This window comes from Microtus oregoni, unplaced genomic scaffold (assembly GCF_018167655.1).
Source record: "Microtus oregoni isolate MIOR12 unplaced genomic scaffold, Mior012 000012F_ref0000307, whole genome shotgun sequence".
NCBI lineage: Eukaryota > Metazoa > Chordata > Mammalia > Rodentia > Cricetidae > Microtus > Microtus oregoni.
Genome location: NW_024543071.1, coordinates 45,234,047 through 45,255,461, shown reverse-complemented (window position 1 = coordinate 45,255,461; position 21,415 = coordinate 45,234,047). Strand labels below are relative to the sequence as shown.

The following is a 21,415-nucleotide window of genomic DNA, read 5'->3' as shown; positions in this document are numbered from 1 at the left end:
TTGTCTAGAATTTTGGAGAGATAAGTGATAGGATCAATGGGTGGACATAGAAAATGTTCTAATATGCCTAGGGAATAACCTTTTTGTGAAGTGCATAGATGGAAAGGTCTAATTCAATGAGGGAAGTGCTGTTCTGGGACTTAAAAGAGAGCATTTTCAGTTTTAAATAATGTTAATGGGAGGAAGATGCTCATTGGGAGATCTACAAGCAACTTAGTATAGAGGTTATATTACAAGTAAGTATCCAGTGATCCAGGAGTAAGAGAAATTAGCCCTACCCCAAAATGATAATATTTTAGATATTGTTGAGGGTAGAATTAAGACACACAGATGGGCAAGTCAGCATAAGTGAAGTGTTTATGGGTTGGGGTGAGAGAGTGAATACAAGATAGGTGATTTCGAGAAAGGAGAGTTGAGATTTAGAAAGTGAGACATAATATCCTCTGGATAGTTCCAACTTGGTTAGCTGAAATGGTGCAACTTCTTAAAACGTTATGGCCAGAACTCCAAATAAGAAATTCAGAAAATCCCTATTGACTACTCAGAGACTATTTGTAATTATACCAGACAGTAATCTTGAAACATAACCATCATTTTAGTTTTATAGGATCCCATAACATCTGGGCATCACATGTGGAAGTAATTTTAGAAGATAATGGCTCTTCTCCCAAAAAAAGTTTGTTCTTAGGGTTAGGGACATCAATTATGGGTTGATTATAACTGGTATAGGGTTTGGGGTAGGGGTGGAAGTTTTGTAGGCTCAGGGATCTCACTTAAAAAAAAGGAATTGAATGGGATAATTGGTAGATTAGTGTGAGGTTACTTACACTAATAATGATAGTGAGTAAAAGAGTGACTATTTGTGAGCTATTATTTATAGAAAATTTACAATAGTATATATTCCTGTATATTGATACAAATTCAAATTATATTTGTTGTATTGAATATGCTTCTATTTCTGCTTACAATATTTGTACACCTATGAAAAGTTATTTTATCATATTGTATGCATGCATGTTTTACCTCTAAGATATTTTGTATAATGATATAATTTAGGATATATTTATTATATTGCTTTATCTAACTCTAATCAAGATACTTATTCATTGTTTACATTTTGAGGCCATTGTCCTTATTTGCTGCATTGCTGTTTAAAGATTGTTTAACATTCTAATATGAAGTCTTAGTCTTTAAGTTATACAGGTATCAAGTATTATAGGTCAATATTCACCCATATTTGTCATACTTATAGTTAGACTAATGAGGTTCTTTAGATACATAGAGATTGTATTCTGCATAGATAGGTAATTGTCAACTATTTCAATGAATTGTAGAATACAACATTTAAATTACTTAGGGTTCCGTTGATATGAGGCATGATTGCTTCTGGCAGCACCAATCTATTCCTGAGAGAATCCTGGCCATGAACACTCTACTCTACTTGAAGCTTGTTTTTATCTCAGCAAAACTGGCCTTTGAGCAAAAAATTGCCCATGCCTTGAGTAGTGGCAAAATGTGTGGTGTGTGGACAAGAAATGCAGGATACAAAAAAAAATGACTCCAAACCTTGCCAAGACAGGGTAAGACAGAGGACGATTTTGAAATTTTTCCAGCCTCTGAAAATGGTCTGTTAGTTACTCTAGGCCTTAGCCAACACTGGTTACTCCAATATTGCAAATGCAACTGTGGGTGAATGCCCAGGTAGCTAGTTATCTCTGTCACTTACTGCACATTTTGGAAGTTGCTTGATTGTACTACCTGTTTACTCAAGTAATATTATTTCCCTTCTCTGGTCTTCATGGTGTTGAAGACTAGATAGTCATAGTTACTTTTCTCTTATGACTTTGCCAAGCCATTTCTAATAGGAGACTTAGACTCCTTAGGATGGGATAATTATTGAAACACTTTGTAGTAATAGGAGCGGCGGGGCTGCATCCCCAGCACCCCGGCAGCCTGGCTAGCTTATGCCCTGAAATAACAACACACAAATTGTATTCATTTAAACATTGCTTGGCCCTTTAGCTCTAGCCCTTACTGGCTAATTTTCATATCCCGATCAACCCATCTCTAATAATTTGTGAGCACCGGTCTTACCGGGAAGATTCTAGCCTACGTCCATCCTGGGTCGGAGCTTCATCGCATGCGTCTGCCCAGGAGCGGGGCATGGCATCTCTCTCTGAGGCGTCTTACCTCACTTCCTCTTCCTCCCAGCATTCTGCTCTGTTTACTCCACCCACCTATGTTCTAAGCTATGAGCCCAAGCAGTTTGTTTATTACTTAACCAATGAAATCAACAGATTGATATATGACACTCCCACATCAACACTTAGCTTATTTTTCTTGCTTAATGTTGTTTATGATAGTTATAATTCTAGTTTTATGCTTAATATTTGTTTTAATTATATATAGTTTTGTATTAGGTTTGGAACTCTCTTATTTAGACAAAAGAAGGATGTGCTGTGGGAACTCCTGCAACCAATAGCCTTTAAAGAAATAGCCCACTTGGGCATGTTCTCTTATACTATAAATCCAGCTGTAATGTTTTCATGCTCTTTCTCTCTCAGCTGCTGGATTCAGTTTCTGTTTCTTCTATGATTTTAGTAGAATATATTTTCTCTGCATTTGAGATAGATATCTTTTCCTTCTTTTATCCCTATTATTCTTAGGTTTGGTCTTTTCATGGTGTCCCAGATTTCCTTGATGTTTTATGCTAAGAATTTCCTGGATTTAATGTTTTCTTTGATCAATCAATCTATTTGCTCTATAGTATCATCAATATCTGAAATTCTCTCTTCTGTCTCTTGTGTTCTGTTGGTTATGCTTGCCTCTGTAGTTCCTATTTTTTTTTACCCAGATTTTCCACTTGCAGAATTCACTCAGTTTGTGTTTTCTTTATTGCCTCCAACTGTTTATTGCCTTGAACTGTTTGAACTATTTGCTTCACCTGCTTGATTGATTTTTTTCTTGTTTTTTTTAAGAGATTTAGTGATTTCTTACATTTGTTTGTTTGTCTTTTCCTCCATTTCTTAAAGGAAATTTGTTATTTTCTCTTTAAAATGCTCCATCATCCTCATAAAGTTACATTTAAAATCATTTCCCTCTGTTTCCTCTGAGTTAAGATGATCAGGTCTTTCTTTTGTATGATCACTTGGTTCTGGTGTGACCAAGTTGCTTTTTAGGTTATTGAATAAATTCTTGCATTTGCACCTTCCTATCTCTTTCTTCATTTGGTATCAGCAGTGTTTTTGCCTCTTGGTCCAATCCTTGTAGTTGCTGTCTGTGTCTTCAGGAAATGTTATTCATCTGCTCTGTACTGTCACCATCTGTGTCTCAGAGAGCTGCAAAGGTCTCCCTTGGCCCACTCTCTTGGTAGACTCTCTTGGTATGTTCTCTTGGTCCACTTTGTGCAGTCATAGCCTATGCTTCAGAATTCCTCTCTTGAACCTCTCTGTGTAGTCATAGTCTTTGTATCAGAGTTTCTCAGAATATATAAGCATCTGGAAAATAAATGTGGGCATATTCAGTATTCACTCGATAACCTTCTGTCTCTGCATTTCTTTCTTTTCTCTGTTCCTATTTTTCTAATCCACATGACTTTACTTTGGAATGTGTGAACACCTTCTAGGATAAACCCTGATAGATGTCACCCCACCATGTAGCAATGATAGTCATCTCCAGATTCCTAACCTTTGTGATGGTGTAGGTGAGGAGTAAGGTGATGAAATGCGGAATCTGTAGGCCTAGGCATCAGTCAGTTCCAGAAGGAGGAACTCTGTTTCTTTTCTCCTATTCTCAATCAGTGTCATTTTTCAAACACGAAACAGTCCATAGCTAAGGGAAAAGAGAAACATGATGATAAAGAAGTTAAATTAAAATAGGAAAACATAATTGCAGTCATGTTCCTTTGTTGAACAATAATCCATGCTCTCAGATTGCTTAGAAAATGGAACTTTCCCCAAATCAGATTCAATGTAGTAATTATAGAGGTTACATGTGCTAGAATTTAAAGATTGTTGGTTGATCCCCTACCCACATTTGCATTCTTTTATTCTATAAACAGATATGGAAAGTTTCAGTTACTTAATAAAAATGATGTGTGGATGATCTAATTCTCTATGTTCACCTTCTCTATTGCTTACTTTCCAAGGATTGCTCTACACAGACAGTTTAGATGTCTACTCCATGTTATACCCACAACTACTAGAATTTTGTGATTACTCCTTTTGTGTAAACAACAATGCATAATATATTGAATAATTTATTCATATCACTCAAGTATGAGATATCAGTCTTTTCTTTGGGTTCATGACTTTTTCAACCATACAGATTCCCAATTATCAGAGACCAAACAGAATTTTAATGAAATTGAAAATAGTATAATATATAATGATATGCTTGCCTTTGTCATAATTCAGTGTTATTTCAGTTACAGAGTTTTGTTTCAATTTCTAAGAATGTGGTCCTGGAACAATTTTTGTCCTTTAATAATGGAGTATACTCCAAAATAAATACTGTGTCTTGGCACTAAATGCATTTCCCTTTTTCTTTATTTATATATTTAATATTTACCTAATCATAAGTTTTCAGAAAATATAAAATTCCTCTTACTTTATCCATATCCTTCATACTCTTCTTTCAATCAACAGCCTAAGGATCACCATTGCTAAACATAATATATTTCTTTTATGTAACTCAAAAATATAATTTTCTCCCTTTTTTCCATATTGTTCATAATATCATCTGCTGGATTTGAGAGTTGGTTGTATTCTTGTTTTCTCTCAAACTTTAAGAAAATTATTCCCATACTTCCTTCTGTACATACTTCTAATGTATTTCATTAATGATAAAAAACTGAATGGATAAATGGTTGATAGGTATGTAAAAGATTAGAATATCCCTATGTGTAGTAGATATGTTGAGATAACTGGGGTGATGGCAGCAACTTCATCTCAATGCATTCTGGAAGACATTGTCAGATAATCATCAGCTATAGCATGCAGAGACAGTTTTGGTCAGAAACTCAACAGTGTAATCATAGGAGGTTGAGGTATTAGATTGAGAATCCAACAGCATGCTACAGAAGACAGTAAAATGCGGTTGTTGACCTTGTCCAAGTCATCTTTCATATTATGTTTGTGTAGAAAATGGTATGGTTTGTACTAATTTGATTTACATGGAGACTGGCAAGGAGGCTACTAGCTGCACAAGAGAGTTACCCTTCCACTTCATACTGTTTTATTTTTCTGCCGTTATATCAATGAGGTTCTGTTCTCTCCAGTGTGTTCCTGCTTCTTCTGAACACACTGATGGCTGCTTCTGCAATTTGCTGTGACCCCGTCTGCCTCAAATTCTAGTTTGGTACATACATTTTCATTTCATGAAAGTCTACTTTCAAATAAAATTTTTCTTTTCCTCATCCTGTCACAACATAACAAAATTACCAAGATGAAAATAAAATTGGTCATTTATAGTGCTGTCTTTGTCTCAAAGATCTCTATTAATATGTTATGCTTTGTAAAAACTTTTCATACAACCTGTCACACAATAGCAATGTTTCAAAATTCAGGTTTTTGATTGCTTGGATGTTGAAAATTGCTATATCAGTCTGCTAAGGTAATATAGACTTGCTATATTGCTTAGCACTTTTTAAACACAACTATATATTTTAGTAATTAAACAAATTTAATTGTTTACTACAGTCATCAAGCTATCCCTATGATTTGAGCACAATTAAATAAACACAAAAGCAGACAGCAAATTTATGTTACATTGTCTTGTAGAATTTTTTCTGGCACGCATTTGAATAAGTCTTAAAAAGAAACCTATGACTGTGTCTTCTCTTCAATGGGTTTCTTTATGTACCTAATTACAGGATTTGTGCTGATATAACAGAAAAATATTGCATACAATTGATTGAATATGATAATATAATCAATTAGTTTTTTCACAAGCTGGCCTAAAGTTATCAAAGACAATTTACTTAAGTTTTACTCTTCTGAACAAGATGTTAATATTTTCACAAACAACACACTATTGCTGAGGTGAAGATGATACTTCAAGTTCTTCAAACCTCTGTAGGGTAGAAAAATGTGAGTCAGCGTTGACTTAAGAAGAAAGGAATGAATGAATCTAGATGATCTGTAATCCAAAAGTTAATAATCAAAGTTGTAAACATTATCTTGACATTAATACAATCTTTGTGAATGCACTCTTCACCTCCTTATTCCTTAAGCTGTAGACCAGAGGGTTCAACATAGGAATGAACATGGTGTAGAACACAGATGCTATTTTGTCAATGTCCATGGAGTGACTTGATCTGGGCTGCAAGTACATGAATATGATTGTCCCATAGAAAATGGAGACAGCTGTGAAATGGGAGGTACAAGTGGAAAGAGCTTTGCGATATGCTGCAACAGAGTTCATCTTTAGAATGTTGGTAAAAATGAACATGTAGGATATTAAGATAAGTATTAGAGCAAAAAAGATATTAAAGCTGGCTAAATAAATAAGAACCAGTTCATTGACATGTCGGTCAGAGCAAGATACAATCATGACTGCTAGAACATCACAGAAAAAATGGTGGACCACATTAGACTCACAGAAAGAGAGACTTAATGCATCCACAGTATAGATGGAAGCATTCAGGAAGCCACAGATATAACAGCCAATGATGAGACATGTACACACACTAGTTGTCATGGTGGTGGCATAGTGCAGGGGCTTACATACTGCTACATAGCGATCATAGGCCATTGCGACTAAAAGGTAGTTCTCCACATTGGCAAAAGTTGCAAAAAAGAACATCTGAGAGGCACAAGCATTGTAGGACATGATCTTGTCTCCTGTAAGGAATCCAGCTATGACCTTTGGAGTGATTGTTGATGAGTAACAAAAGTCCACGAAGGACAAGTTGCAGAGAAAAATGTACATGGGAGTATGAAGCCGAGAGTCCAAAAGAATCAACAGAAACATCCCCAGGTTCCCAACCAGGGTGATGGTATAGATGAGGAGGAAAGTGATGAAGAGGGGAAGCTGCAGATGTGGGTCATTTGTGAGTCCCATGAGGATAAACTGTGTTACTCCTGTCCTGTTCTCCATCACTGATATCTGTTAATAAAAAGAACGACTTAAACAAGTGAAAAAGAGAGTACTATAAGGGGTTGCTGAGATAGGTCAGTTGTCAGAAGTAATGGCTTTCTATTCTGAAGGGCTCAGCAACTTCATGTCAGCTTACAACTGTCTATAACTCTAGGACCAATGGATCTAACACTATCTTCTGGCCTCTGCACTTATGAGACAAATTGTTGTACACAGAGATACATGTAGGCAAAGCAGCATGCACATAGAATTCATTTCCTTTTTATTTATTAAACCATTTAATCAATTGACATTTATAAAGATGAGTCTATAGGCATGGAGTTTTTCACTGACTTATGTGGGTACACATCTATGATTTTTTGTATTAATAATTATTCACGTTATATATTATCATGTAACAGATCACTGTAGAAGCCAGTTTTGAAATAAAGAACACAGTTGTACTTGTTCCTAAAGCTTCATTGAAGACAGGTGAGGACTGACTGTCTCTCTTGAGCTGACATCAGCTGGAAGGCTGGGAGCTGTGACATCTGAAGCCTTGCCATGGGTGCATCGCGTCATAGATGTTAGTTGTCATCTGGACCCTCAGCTGAGCCACCACTGGAATGCTACACATTCATTTCTTAAGTTCTTTTCCAATATTTATTTAAGGATATATTTCATGTACATGAGTGTTAGGTCTTCATATATATGAGAAGATGACATCTGTTCACATACTCATGGTTATGTACCAAGAAATGGTTGCTGTGAATTGAACTCGGAATCTCTGAAAGAGCAGGTATTTTTCTTAAGAACAGAGCCATATCTCCAGCCCTAAATTAATGTTGATTTTCTTTTAAAAAATATATGAGCAGGGAGTAATGCTGGGATTGGAATCAGTGAAATTTCACTGATTTTCTACCAAAAATGAAAAGTATATAAATATTTTAGGAATATGTAGGCAGTTTAGTAACTCTATAAAATGATTTATTTTTAGTAAAATAATATATAAATAAATATATATAATATATTATATAATAATATATTTATTATTGTACCAGTTAATCTTTGTTGGGCTCTGTAGAATTAACACACAGTGCTTTCCTGCCAGGAGGTATTATAGGAACAGTCTTCTATTGGTCAGTAACAAGGCTTTGATAAATTTTTACATCCATGAAAATTGTGTGGTATAAGAGATTTAAAATTTCTGCACATTTAAATAATATAATTACAAGATTTTCTTCTGAATTCAGGTAAACTGTTTGCCCATAGAAAGCTACAAATCTAACATAATTTAATTTAGTTATAATGAAAAATTATTTTCCTATGTTTAATAAGAGACAATTGAATAACATACTCAGTTGCAATTTCATCTTGTTCACTCTATAGCTGTTCTCATTAAAGATCACACAAGTAATCCCAAATGTGAAATGTTTCTTCTGAATACTAAAGGTTCTGGATAATGTATTGGACTTGAATTGCATTCTAACGCTTCTTTCCACACACATTTTAGTGCTTTTTATACAACACATATAGATACATTGAGGACTTACCCAGGAATAAGAAGTTATGATTAGCTCAAGGAAGACTTTATCTTGAATCAATATTGCTAATGATGTACAGAACAGCTTGTTGAGCTTAGAGGTATGATGAAAGATCATTCAATCTCAAAATTAGTTTGGAATGAAGAAATATCATTAACTAAAACACAAAGAAGTCAAGTGATTGGAAAAGATAAATACTGCAATCATCCACTGACTATAAAGAAGCATCTAACTCTTCTAAACAGCATATAACCATTTACAAAATGATGTCAGTGGTGCAAACTACTTGGGGTATGATTTTGCAAAGATACTAATGTATTAAAGGCAAGAAATGGTGGTTCTTAAGCACATTTAAGTGAACATTATTTTTTATGTTGTCATTAAAATGTAACAACAACATATAGGGTTTTATTTTTGGACAAGTTTAATCTTGTGAATTCTTTCTTCAAATTGTGTTTGCTGCATTTTGGCTTCTTGATTGTTTATGCTTTGTCATGATTCTTGTTTTTTTACGTTAGGAATATCAATGCTAATCATAAATCTCATGCTCATCATTGTTTTCAAATTTTAATTTTTGTAATCCATAAGTGTAGATAAAATATCCCTCCTTTCTTAACTTTTGGTTTTACTTTTCTCTATAGAATATCTTTCAGAAAGAACAGAGACCCTGGAACCCAGGTCCCTAGTTTATGGTCTTTGTTTATCTCATAAATATAGTGTTATAGTCTAATGATTCTTAAACTTGCTTGTTTAGGTTGGCATATTTGGAGGGTTATCTTCTATAACTGTTATCAACTATCATTATCTTGAACATTTGGTTACATTTTTTGTGTAAGTATATATTTAAACTATTTTAGTTCGCAATCTTACCTTATAATGACTTTCATCATTATACTATATTATCTACAAAAGGAGTGGGTTTATTTTGTGTGTGTCTGTGTAAAGTAGGACAGAAAGTATTATTTATTACCTTATTAGTAGGAAAACAAGATTTATGAAGTCACATGCTAATCTCATTTTTTAAGTAGTATGAGAAACACTCAAGGTGCAAGCGTTGCAGATTCCATTCAACGGCGACCCTGATCTCATAGCATATGCGTTGAAATATGGTTGAGTGAATATTAATTTCTTTCTAACCCTTCATCAGTGTACAGAAAGATTACTTGTCTTCTTGGATTATGTTTTTTGTGTTTATTTTTACCTCCAAGTAAATCAAACCTATAGTGGACAAGATAAAGTTAAAACAAACAAATTACATTTTATATTCTTTCTGATTAAATAATTTACTATATGAATCATTAAATCTCCTGTAATATATTGACCCCTACACCTAGTCTCAGAATCTCAAAACTAATTTTAGAAAAACACTTAGCCTTTAAACTGTTTTAACTCTCAAAATGGTTTTTAAATATCTGTTCTCAATAAACTCATAGTTGGTATACACATCCTACTTACTTTCTGGGAATTATATTTTTCAGTAGTATGTTTATGAAACATAGGCAGCCAGTTTTAAGTAGAGGAATATTTTACAGGGAATACTCATTCCACAAGTTTAAAAACTCACTATGCAATATTTCACAAACCATTTTCCAGGTGCTTGCTATTAGAAAGTGATCAGTTTCCAACTCATCTAAAGCAAGAGGGAAGGACAGAACTTATGCACAAATCAAGTTATGAATTCACTCCTCTTCCCTTGGAGGAGTCACTTACCTGCTTATTAGGAAAACATACATAAAAACCAGATTAAGATTACTTCTCTCGCCGGGCGGTGGTGGCGCACGCCTTTAATCCCAGCACTCGGGAGGCATAGGCAGGCGGATCTCTGTGAGTTCGAGACCAGCCTGGTCTACAAAGGGCGTTCCAGGACAGGCTCCAAAACTACAGAGAAACCCTGTCTCGAAAAACCAACAAAAAAAAAAAAAGATTACTTCTCTCCTATAGTTCACAAGTTCTGTCTGTATATAAAAAAACAGAAGTTTTAAGGAACCCTATGAAGAACTTTCCAAAGACAATCAGTCAATGAGATTTTTTTCTTTGACTGTTTTACCTCAGTTTGCTTGGAGACTGATAGCTTATCTTCAGGGTAATTAGAAAAACTGCAAAAATTAGCAATAAATGCATATATTAACAATGACTGCCACTCAGAAAATAAATAGAATCTAATGGCATGCTTCTCCTAGTGTGCCATATTGGGATTTCAGAGGCTAGCACATGGGGATGTAGAGAGAAATATAGACACCCAAAGAGCTCTGGGGAGTTCCCCCAGAGTTTATCTGAAGATCATCATCCAGTTTTCTTAGGGAAAAAGCAATTAATCAACCTTGGGGAGCAGGCTAGTTTCTGTATCTTAGAAGTTTAATTTATTTCTTAATGGGTAAATGCAAACACAGAAGTCATACATCTTAACGAGTACCAAGCAAAGTTTCAGTAAATAAAGTTTATCATAAATGTTCAAGTCTGGTTAAGAAGGCCTGTCTTCTCAAACACTATTTGTTTGTGGTAAAAAGTGTGAAAATTCTCCCTCTAGCCTTTTCATTTCTTCTAGAATATTCTTTTCATTCCTTTCAGCATTTTCAAAACACAATACATTATTGTTTTCTACAGTAACCCTTGTGCTCAATAGTGCATCTCAGCTCTTTGTTTCTGGCAAAATATTTAATGCTCCTTAGTCATTTTTATGTGCTATCCTTTATAATATTCTACAGAATGTTGTATATCACATTTTACAAATAAGTCTATTTATTCCTACTTACAACAAATTAAATTTTTAAATTTTTGTTACATTTTTCTGCTATTTTTGTGTTCATCTACTCATTTATGCTGCGCATATATGTAATAGGAAGAATAACTTGAAGAAATCAGTTCTTTCCTTTCTACACGTAGGTCCCTAGATTTAAACACAGACCCATAAGACTTGGGATAAAAACTACCTTAACCACTATTCTATATCAATAGTCCCCATTTGTTAATTCTTTATTATTGTGTTATATAATTATTTTTATAATATGGAAATTAATTCCATTTGAAATAGACAATTTTGACTATGTTTCCTATTTTGTATTTTTTCCTTTTATTTTATACACTATTTTCTTTGCCAGGCAGTATTTTTAATCCTCAAGACTATCATATTTTTGTTTGTTTCTGCATGTTATGTTTTCTGTGAGACTATAAGAAAAAAATTAGACATATTGCAATGCAATGTCCTCAGTTGTCTTCCCTGTATTTCCAGTAGTATTTTCATAATTTTTGTCTATTATCTAAATAATTCTTTTATTTTGAAGATGGACCTGCATCTGAGACATTGAAGGTTATGCAGTGTTTTTCTTCATGTGGATATCTGGGTCTCCCAGTAACATTTACTGAAGACAGTCCCTTGTTCCAGTGCATTCTCTTGGGATATTTTTAAGCATGACTTGTCTATGAATACAGATTTCAATTTCAATTTAATTTAATTTTAATTAAATTAAAACAGTTTTGTTAGTTTTATAAAGCCCAGGAAATGTTAACTGGCACAATGACGTATTAAAATAAACCATTTTTACATAGTTACTAATCTCTCTCTCTTTCTCTGTCTCTCTGTCTCTCTCTCTCTGTTTCTCTCTCTCTCTCTCTCTCTCTCTCTCTATATATATATATATATATATATATATATCTAAAATATTTATATACTTTTGATTTTTGGTATAAAATTAACAAAGTTACAAAGATTACAATTCCTTCATTACTAGATTCTCACAGATTTTTTTTAAAAATCATGAAGACTGTAGAGATGGCTCAGCTCTTTAGAGGAATACCTGCTCTTTCAGAGGTTCTTAGTTCAATTCGCAGCATTGTAGTAGCTAAAACATCAAGTAACCACAGCCTAGGTTTGTTTGTAGTCACTCCTTAAGTCAGACAACTTGTCAATATCTTTGAAAGCACAAGAGTAGGCTTAAGCTCTCTGACATTCAGTCAAGGTGGAATGATCCCCTTCTGTGCCTACCCCTCAATGATCTTGGTGATTTTCATGGTATTTCAACTCTACACACCATGCAGTATTGCCTAGGCATTCCAATCTGTCCTTGTTTGTTTTTTGTTACCCTTCAGTCATTACCCACACAGTCATGACTGTGATTCTTATAAGAGACAAGGTCAATTCCTACAATGACTAGGCTACTCATAAGTTCTATTTTTTTAACCTTGGTTCTGTGGAAAATTGTCTGCTGGTCTCAATGGCATATGACCACTATGTAGCAGTGTGTAATCTCCTCTATTATGCTACCACCATGTGTACATGGATTGTTGCAGGATGTTACACCTGTGGCTTCTTGAATACCTGTACCCATACTGGGGTCGCTTTCAGTCTCTCCATTTGTAAGGTGGAGGTGGTCCATCACATTTTCATTAATCAGACTGCAGGTATGGTACTCTCTTGCTTTGATAGACAGTCATATGATCTGATTCCTTTTCCTTTTTTGTTCTCATAGTATTCTTTTTTTTATTGAGAAAAAAAATTTCCGCCTCCTCCCAGCCTCCCACTCCTCCCCCCCTCCCCCCACTCCTCTCCCCGTCCCCCCACTCCTCCCCCCCTCCCTCTCAAGTCTGAAGAGCAGTCAGGGTTCCCTGCCCTGTGGAAAGTCCAAAGTCCTCCCCCCTCCATCCTGGTCTAGGAAGGTGAACATCCAGACGGGCTAGGCTCCCACAAAGCCAGAACATGAAGTAGGATCAAAACCCAGTGCCGTTGTCCTTGGCTTCTCATCAGCCCTCATTGTTCGCCATGTTCAGAGAGTCCAGTTTTGTCCCACGCTTTTTCAGTCACAGTCCAGCTGGCCTTGGTGAGCTCCCGAATAGATCAGCTCCACTGTCTCAGAAGGTGGGTGCACCCCTCGTGGTCCCGACTTCTTTGCTCATCTTCCCCCTCCTTCTGTTCCTCATTGGGACTTTGGGAGTTCAGTCCAGTGCTCCAGTGTGGGTCTCTGTCTCTATCTCCATCCATCGCCAGATGAAGGTTCTATGGTGATATGCAAAATATTCATCAGTATGGCTATAGGATACGATCATTTCAGGTTCCCTATCTACAGCTGTCCCAGGAACTAACTGCGGACCTCGCCTTGGGCACCTGGAAGCCCCTCTAAGTCCAAGTCTCTTCCCAACCCTAAGATGGCTCCCTTAATTAAGATATGTGCTTCCCTGCTCCCCTAGCCAACCTTCCTTTATCCCAATCATCCCGTTGCCCCAAGTTCTCCCCATCCTACCCTTCTCACTTTTCTCTCCCTATCTCCCCTACCCCCCTCCCACCCCACCCTTAAGATTCCGATATTTTGCCTGGCAATCTTGTCTACTTCCCCTACCCAGGAGGATAGTTATATGTTTTTCTTTGGGTTCACCTTCTTATTTAGTTTCTTTAGGATATCAAATTATAGACTCACTGACCTTTATTTATGGCTAGAAACCAATTATGAGTGAGTACATCCCATGTTCATCTTTTTGGGTCTGGGTTACCTCACTCAGGATAGTATTTTCTATTTCCATCCATTTGCATGCAAAATTGGAGAAGTCATTGTTTTTTACCGCTGAGTAGTACCGCTCCCCCCTTTTGTCCATTTTTTGTTCTCATAGTATTCTTATCTTTTCCCCTCATAGTCACTTAGTATCCTACCCAATAATTTGTATCACAATTCTCAAGATGCACGGAGCTACAGGATATGCAAAGGCCATTTTTACCTGTGCCTCCCATTTCCCTGTTGTTATTTTCTGTCGGTCTGTAATTTTTATGTACTTGCAGCCTAGATCCAGTCATGCCATGGATGAGGAAAAAGCTGTGTCAGTATTCTACACCATGGCCATTCAAATGCTTAACTCTCTGATATGAAGCCAGAGGAATGATGAAATTATCACACATTCAGAAAGAGTGTTTTCAGGACAAAATGCATTTGTTATATTATTTTTACATATTTGGTTTATGATATACCTAGATTCATTTCTTTCATATCTTTTCACTGACTCAGATTAGATTTGTTATGTATTTATCATCTATCTATATCTATCTATTATCTATCTATATATCTATCATCATCATTCTATCTATCTATCTATCTATCTATCTATCTATCTATCTATCTACCTATCTATCTATCTATTATCATCATCATCATCATCATCATCATCTACCTATCATCATCATCATCAATCTGTCAGTCTGTCATCTGTATGTGAGTATGTGCATATGATCCTGTCTGTACACACACTTGTGTGTGTGAGGCAAACCACATCATTAATTTGAAGGTCAGAGACAGCTTGTCGGAGGCAATTCTCTCTCTTCCTCCCACATAGGGTTTAAGGATCAAGTTTAGGTTCCCAGCTTTGGCAATCAACACCTTTTCTCACTGAGAAAACTTGGTGTTCTTGAATCACATTTGAAAAAGCTCACACTCAAAAAGAAAATCCAATTTCTCAAACTCCAAATGTCAGTGCACAACTCCAGAGCTGACATTTTAGGCTCAGCTCAAGCTGTCCTAAAGGAGGATTTCTGGTGGACAGGTAAAAGCCTAGCAACAGCATTTCCTGGGCACCTGCAATAAAACTGGTTTCTGCTTTCCAAAATTGCCAATTCTCTTTTCTATACAGGTGGATGTATATAAAAGCCTATGTTGACTTGTAGACTCTTTCAGTTCCTACATACATATATTTGTTATGCATTTCAAAGTCCACTCTGACTTCCTGGTCCTTCTCTCCTGCCCAACTCCTCCTTTACTATGTTACCTCTCAGGCTGTTGCAAAGCTCAGGTTTCCCTTCTCACAGATACTTGCTGGTTCTTTATATAAGGCAAATCCCCATATCCCCAGTACTGCTGCTATTCTCTCTCTTGCTAGTCTTCCTTGTCTTTCAAGAAGCCCAGACAATGTCTCTGTTCTGGACACTTTTAGATGTCTCAGGCTGTTATCTTTTATGTACAATAAAACCCATTCCCCCAGTCATTGAAGAATCATATTTTATGGTTTCTTTTCTGTGCCTTCACTTAAAAAAACTAAGAATTAATTCAATTCCATGAAGTGATACCTTGCAGAAAAGCAGAAATATTCAGTCATAGCACCGAAATGAAAATGCTGAAAGTACTGGGGTTTTCTTATCAAGTTCAAGGAAAATAATGATATACTAGCTCATCTTTCACAATTTTATTTCTACTTTGTATCAGTGCAAATATTTGTAAAACAAGAACATAGTAAAAACTTCTAAGCCTAGAAGTCCATGAAATGTCCTTTATTTGGGATGACACTTTGATAAAGATGTGAACATTTTTTTTAGGATGAAATATGCTTGCCTGTAGGTGGTAGTTTTATGGTTTATTTTAAGTGTATTAAATAATTCTTTAATAACAAAAGTATATATGACGGCAAATTCATGAATTCCTAGTACTGAAGATGTTGATATCCATGGATTAGTGGTTTAAGACTAATTTAACTTACACCAAGATATGTCAAAACAAAATCAGAACAAAAGAAAATTCCTGGGGGAAAATCAGTAATGAAAATGCCCCAACTAATGTCTTTCTGGGTACTTGTATTTTAGTAGCATATTTTCAGGCAGTACTCCATTGTAGAATAAAGGTTTTGTGACTGGGTTGGTGATGACATTTCTCTTTCATGAATCTTCAGAGTACCTTCCTGCACCAAAGACATTAGGACTTACTTAGGGATGAAGATTCTATGTAGGCACCAGCCTGACTTCTCCCTGTTCTCTGTTCTGTGTGGATGCTGTCTTCAGCAATCGGTCTTTGCTGTCAGTGTGTAGAGAGCAATCTAGTATCTTGACAATAGCCTATGCTGTTTGGGGATTTCCATGGTACCTTTTTGGCCAACAACTCAATTGGGTGTCACCCTATTCTGGTACTAGAAACTTCATTTGGTTAGAAGAAATAGCAATTTGTGACTTTGTATGCCCCATTATTTGGGGACTTCATTACAGCTACCTTCATATATTTTAGGAGAAATTCCAGTACACTTGTTTTTCATGCCACCCCTTAAGTTCCTCTCAATTCTAGCTGTCTCTCTGTGAATTATTTGTCTCAAACTCATCTCCCCTCCATGTTCCCATCTAAATTTTTCTTTTTGCTCCCATTTTCTCTGCCCTCACCCAATTCATAAATATATTTCATTTCTCCAAGTCAGGGAGACACATGTGTCTCCCTAGTCCCTTCTTCTATACCTAACCTCTCTGTATCTATGGATTGTAGCTTAGTTATATTTTATTTATCAGCTAGCTTCCACATATAAGTAAATACATACCATATTTATCTTTCTGGATCTATGTTACCTCGCTTATATTTTTTTCTAATTTTACTTATTTTCTTGCAAATTTCATGATTTCTTTTTTAACAGTTCTGTAATGCACTATTTTGTAAATATGTAATGTTTTAGCCCCTTTTCTGTTGAAGACCATCTAGGATCATTCCAATCCCTGTGCATTATTAATAGAGCAGCAATGATCATGGTTGAGAAATTGTCATTGTGACAGGATGAAGCATGTTTTGGGTTTATTCCCAAGGGTGGTATATCTGGATCTTGAGGTAGATAGATTCTCATCTTTCTTAGATACTGCAAAGTGAGTGTACTTCACTCTCCCACCTGCAGTAGGTGTGTATTCCCGTTATTCCACATCCTCACCAGTGTACACTGTCACCTGTGTTTTTGATCTTAGCCATTTGGACAGGTTTAAAACAGAATCTTAAATTGTTTCAATTTTTATTTCCTTGAGGCATACAAATATTGAACATGTATTTGTAACTCAGACATTTGGACTTCCTCTACTAAATATTCTTTGTTTAAATATCTACCCAAATTTTAGCTGGATAACTTGTTTTTTTAAAATATGTTGAGTTTCTTATATATTATGTATACTGGCCATATATCTGATGTGGAACTGGTAAAGATTTTTTCCATTCTTTAGGTTTCTGTTTTGTCATAAAACAGCGTGGTTTGCCATGCTGAAACTTTTCAGTTCCAGAGTTCCCATTTATTAATTGTTAGAATTAGTGTCTACACAATCTTTGTCCTGTTCAGGAAATTGTCTTCTGGACCAACAAGTTCAAAGGTAACCCATACTTTCTCTTCTATCAGAGTCAGTGCTTATCTTTTTATGTTGGGTCTTTGATCATTTGAATTTAGGATGTATCATGAGGGAGAGAAAAAGGAAAGGGGAATTTAATACAATTGTATTTTTTTCTATTTTAACGTCTGTTAATTTTTATTAAATAAAAATACTATAGATAAGGAAAAAGTTATTTCAAAAACAGCCTATGAAATTAGCTTTAGCTTGTTAACAAAGTCAGATAAGAATATATAGTGGTTAATTTCAGTAACTTGACAGAATCTAGAGTCACCTGTGAATGATGTCTGAGTGAGGGATTATCTAGATTAGGCTGGATTATGAATATCTGTGGGGGACTGTCTTGATTTATTGGAAGACCTGTGCACTGTGGGTGGCATCTTTCTCTGGGAAGGGGATCCTAAATTTTGTAAGAGTGGAGAAAGTGGATAAAGCATTAGCATGTAGCATTATTTCCTCTGTCCTCTGTTCCTGACTTTCATTACTGGGAGATGCTCCTTCAGGTTTCTGTAGCCTTGAGTTCCCAGCAATGATGGTCTATAACCTGGAATTAAGACCCAAGTTAACTAACTTTTATGTTGCTTTGGGTAGAACATTTTATTATAACAACAGAAAATAAAACCAAGACAGGGTATCACTAATAGGAAAGTAGATGTTCAATATCTTTCATAAGTGTATACAAAAAAATTCCCAACAAAGTGCTTAGAACATAAATCAAGAAGTATATTAGAAAAATGTTTACCATGACCAAATGCAACCTGTCCCAAAATTAATAAAGCAAACATTCTAGAATTAAAGTCATATATAGCCAAGTCATGCTTAAAAATGTCCCAAGAAAATTCACTGGAACAAGGGACGATGATATTGGGAAACCCAGATATGCACAAGAAGAAGAAAACTACATACACATCAGCTTTCCAGCTGCAAGACAATCTTCAAAATAAATGAAAGACTTAAATGAAAGAGAAAAACTATAAAAATACTAGAGGAAAACATAGGGGACACACTTGATGACATTTATTGCAATCGTTTCTTGTTTTGTTTCACGAGTAATCACACAGAAAAGATAAACAAGAACAAACAAATAAAAAATATGGTTGTCTCAAGGTAAAAAAAATCTTCTTGGCAAAGAAAATAATGTCTAGAATAATATCAACATACCAAATAAGAAACAGCAAAACTTGACCATCTAAAAAGGGGTTATTTTACAGTTTATAAAATAATTATTAAACTCAGTTATAAATAATTAATACACAGACACTGATGATAAGGATCAGTGGTTAAAGGAGCTTGTTTCCAAGCCTATGATTTGTGTTCAAACCCTAAAACCCACATGAGGAAAGGAGAGAGATGATTTCTTCATGTAATCCTACATTCTGCACACAAACACAATAAATGAATGAATGAATACACAAATAACACATAAGTATAATAGAAAATAAAATATTTAATTAGTGGCCAATAGAAATAAGTAGACACATTTGTAAAATGTGACACACACCATCCTCTAGAGTACTATAATGGATAGCATGTAAAAGATTCATCAAAGGTCATTGAATATTAAAGGAAAGTACAGTTAGCTGGAAACAAGAACCTGAGATACACTATTGGGCACAAGCCTTACTATAGATAACAATAATGTATTATGCTTTTGGAAATACTAGAATGAATGAAAATAAAATGTAGAAAGAAATAAAAGGAAAATTCTAGAAGAAAGGATTCAGAAAGTTTTTTTTTCCACAAAGAAATAGTGTTTGAGAAGACAGGCATTCTTAACCCAACTTAAATTTTCCAATAAACATTGCACATAGAAACATTGCAAGGTATCTCATTAATATTTATGACTTTTGTTTTTTCATTTGCCCACTAAGAAGTAAATTAAACTTCTAAGAAAAAGAAACTAGTTTGCTCCCCAAGGCTGATTAATTGCTTTTTCCCTAAGAAGACTGGGTGATGATCTTGAGATAAACTCTCTGGGAACTCTCCAGAGCTCTCTGAGTATCTATATTTTCCTCTACACCTCAATGCACTAGCCTCTGAAGTTCCAATGTGGCACACTAGAGGAAAAGCTGCATGCCATTACCATTAGATGCCATTTATTTTCTGAATGGCAGGTATTGTTACCACATGCACTCAATGTTAAAAATGCAACTTTTCTAGCTAATCTGAAGATTAGCAATGGGCCTTCAAGCAAGCTGAAGTAAGTCAGAGGAAATATCCTATTGACTGCATTTGGCAATTTCTTTCTGGGTCTTCTTACAGAGTTCAGTTCTTTGTATACATACACAACCCGTGAACAATGGGAGAGAAGTAACCTTGTATAGTTTTGAAGTAGTATGTATTCCTCATAAGGAGGTAAGGTGATTCTGCCAAGGGGAGAGGAGAACTGCAAGGTGAATCCAGAACTTAATCTGTGCATAAGTTCTGTGCTTCCCTCTTGCTTTAGATGAGTTGAAAACTGACCACTTTCTAAGAGCAAGCTTCTGGAAAAGGGTTTGTGTAATATTGCATAGTGAGTTTTTAAAATTTTAGAATGAGTATTCCCTGCAAAATATTCTTCTACTTAAAACTGGCTGCCTACATTTCATAAAACCACTACTGTGAAGTATATTTCTAAGAAAGCAAGTGGGGTGTGTATACCAACTATGAGTTTATTGAGAACAGATGTTTAAAAATAATTTTGAGAGCTGAAACTGGTCAAAGGCTAAGAGTTATTCTAAAACTATTTTTGTAATTCTGAGTCTAGGTATGAACGTCAAAATACTACAGGTGATTTGATGATTTATATAATAAATTATTCTCAGAAAGAATATAAAATGCAATTTGGTTCCTGTAACTTTATTTTGTTCACTATATGTTTGATTTATTTGGAGATAAAAGAAATCACAAAAAACAAACCCAGAAAATAGAATTGTAATAGTATAATATTTATATTTTAATATATAAATTTTGCCTGAAGACCAGAAAAGTAAGCAGACAGGCTTGAGAGAAGTCTGACCTCTACCAAAGCTGGGCAATCACAGAGTGACCAGACTAAAGCTATCTGTCCTCTCATTTCATATCCTCTCTAGTGCTGGGATTAAATGTGTATGACTCACTAGCACTGGACTTAAATGTGTAGACCACCACCATCTGGATTTTTTTATACACTGATTTTGTGTATCCCAGGTGGCCTTGAACTCACATACGTCTATTTCCTTCTGTCTCCCCAATCCTGAGATTAAAGGTGTGTGTCACCATTGCCTGACCTCTAGTAGCTTTAGCTTTGCCTCCGGTCTTCAGGCAAGATATATTTATTAAAATACAAATAATATATTACTAAATAAAACAATCTTTCTGCTCACTGGTGAAGGGTTAGAAATAAATAAATATTCATTCAATCACATTTCAACCCTCATGCCATGAGGTCAATCTTACTGATGAAATAAATTTGTAACTGTTTTACCTTGAGTGTTTCTGATACAACTTATAATATTGAGATTACCATGTGACTTCATACATTTTAAATTTTCCTAATAAAATAAGAAATAATACTTCCTGTTCTACTTTATATACATACACATACTTCCTGTCCTACTTTACACACACACACACACAAACACACACACACACACACACACACACACACAGATTCACATACACATGCACCCAGACAAGCACATCTTTTGATCTTTTGTAGATAATATAGCAAATGATGAAAGTTACTACA

General features: G+C 35.3%; 1 protein-coding gene across 1 annotated transcript; it reads right to left on the bottom strand.

Moving 5' to 3' along the window:
• Nucleotides 1-6,174: 6,174 nt before the first annotated feature.
• On the bottom strand, nucleotides 6,175-7,101 carry LOC121454283 (olfactory receptor 5B3-like). Its single transcript, XM_041661542.1, has one exon. It carries the CDS (start codon nucleotides 7,096-7,098, stop codon nucleotides 6,175-6,177), a length of 924 nt encoding a protein of 307 aa, XP_041517476.1. The 5' UTR covers nucleotides 7,099-7,101.
• Between the last annotated feature and the right edge of the window lie 14,314 nt (nucleotides 7,102-21,415).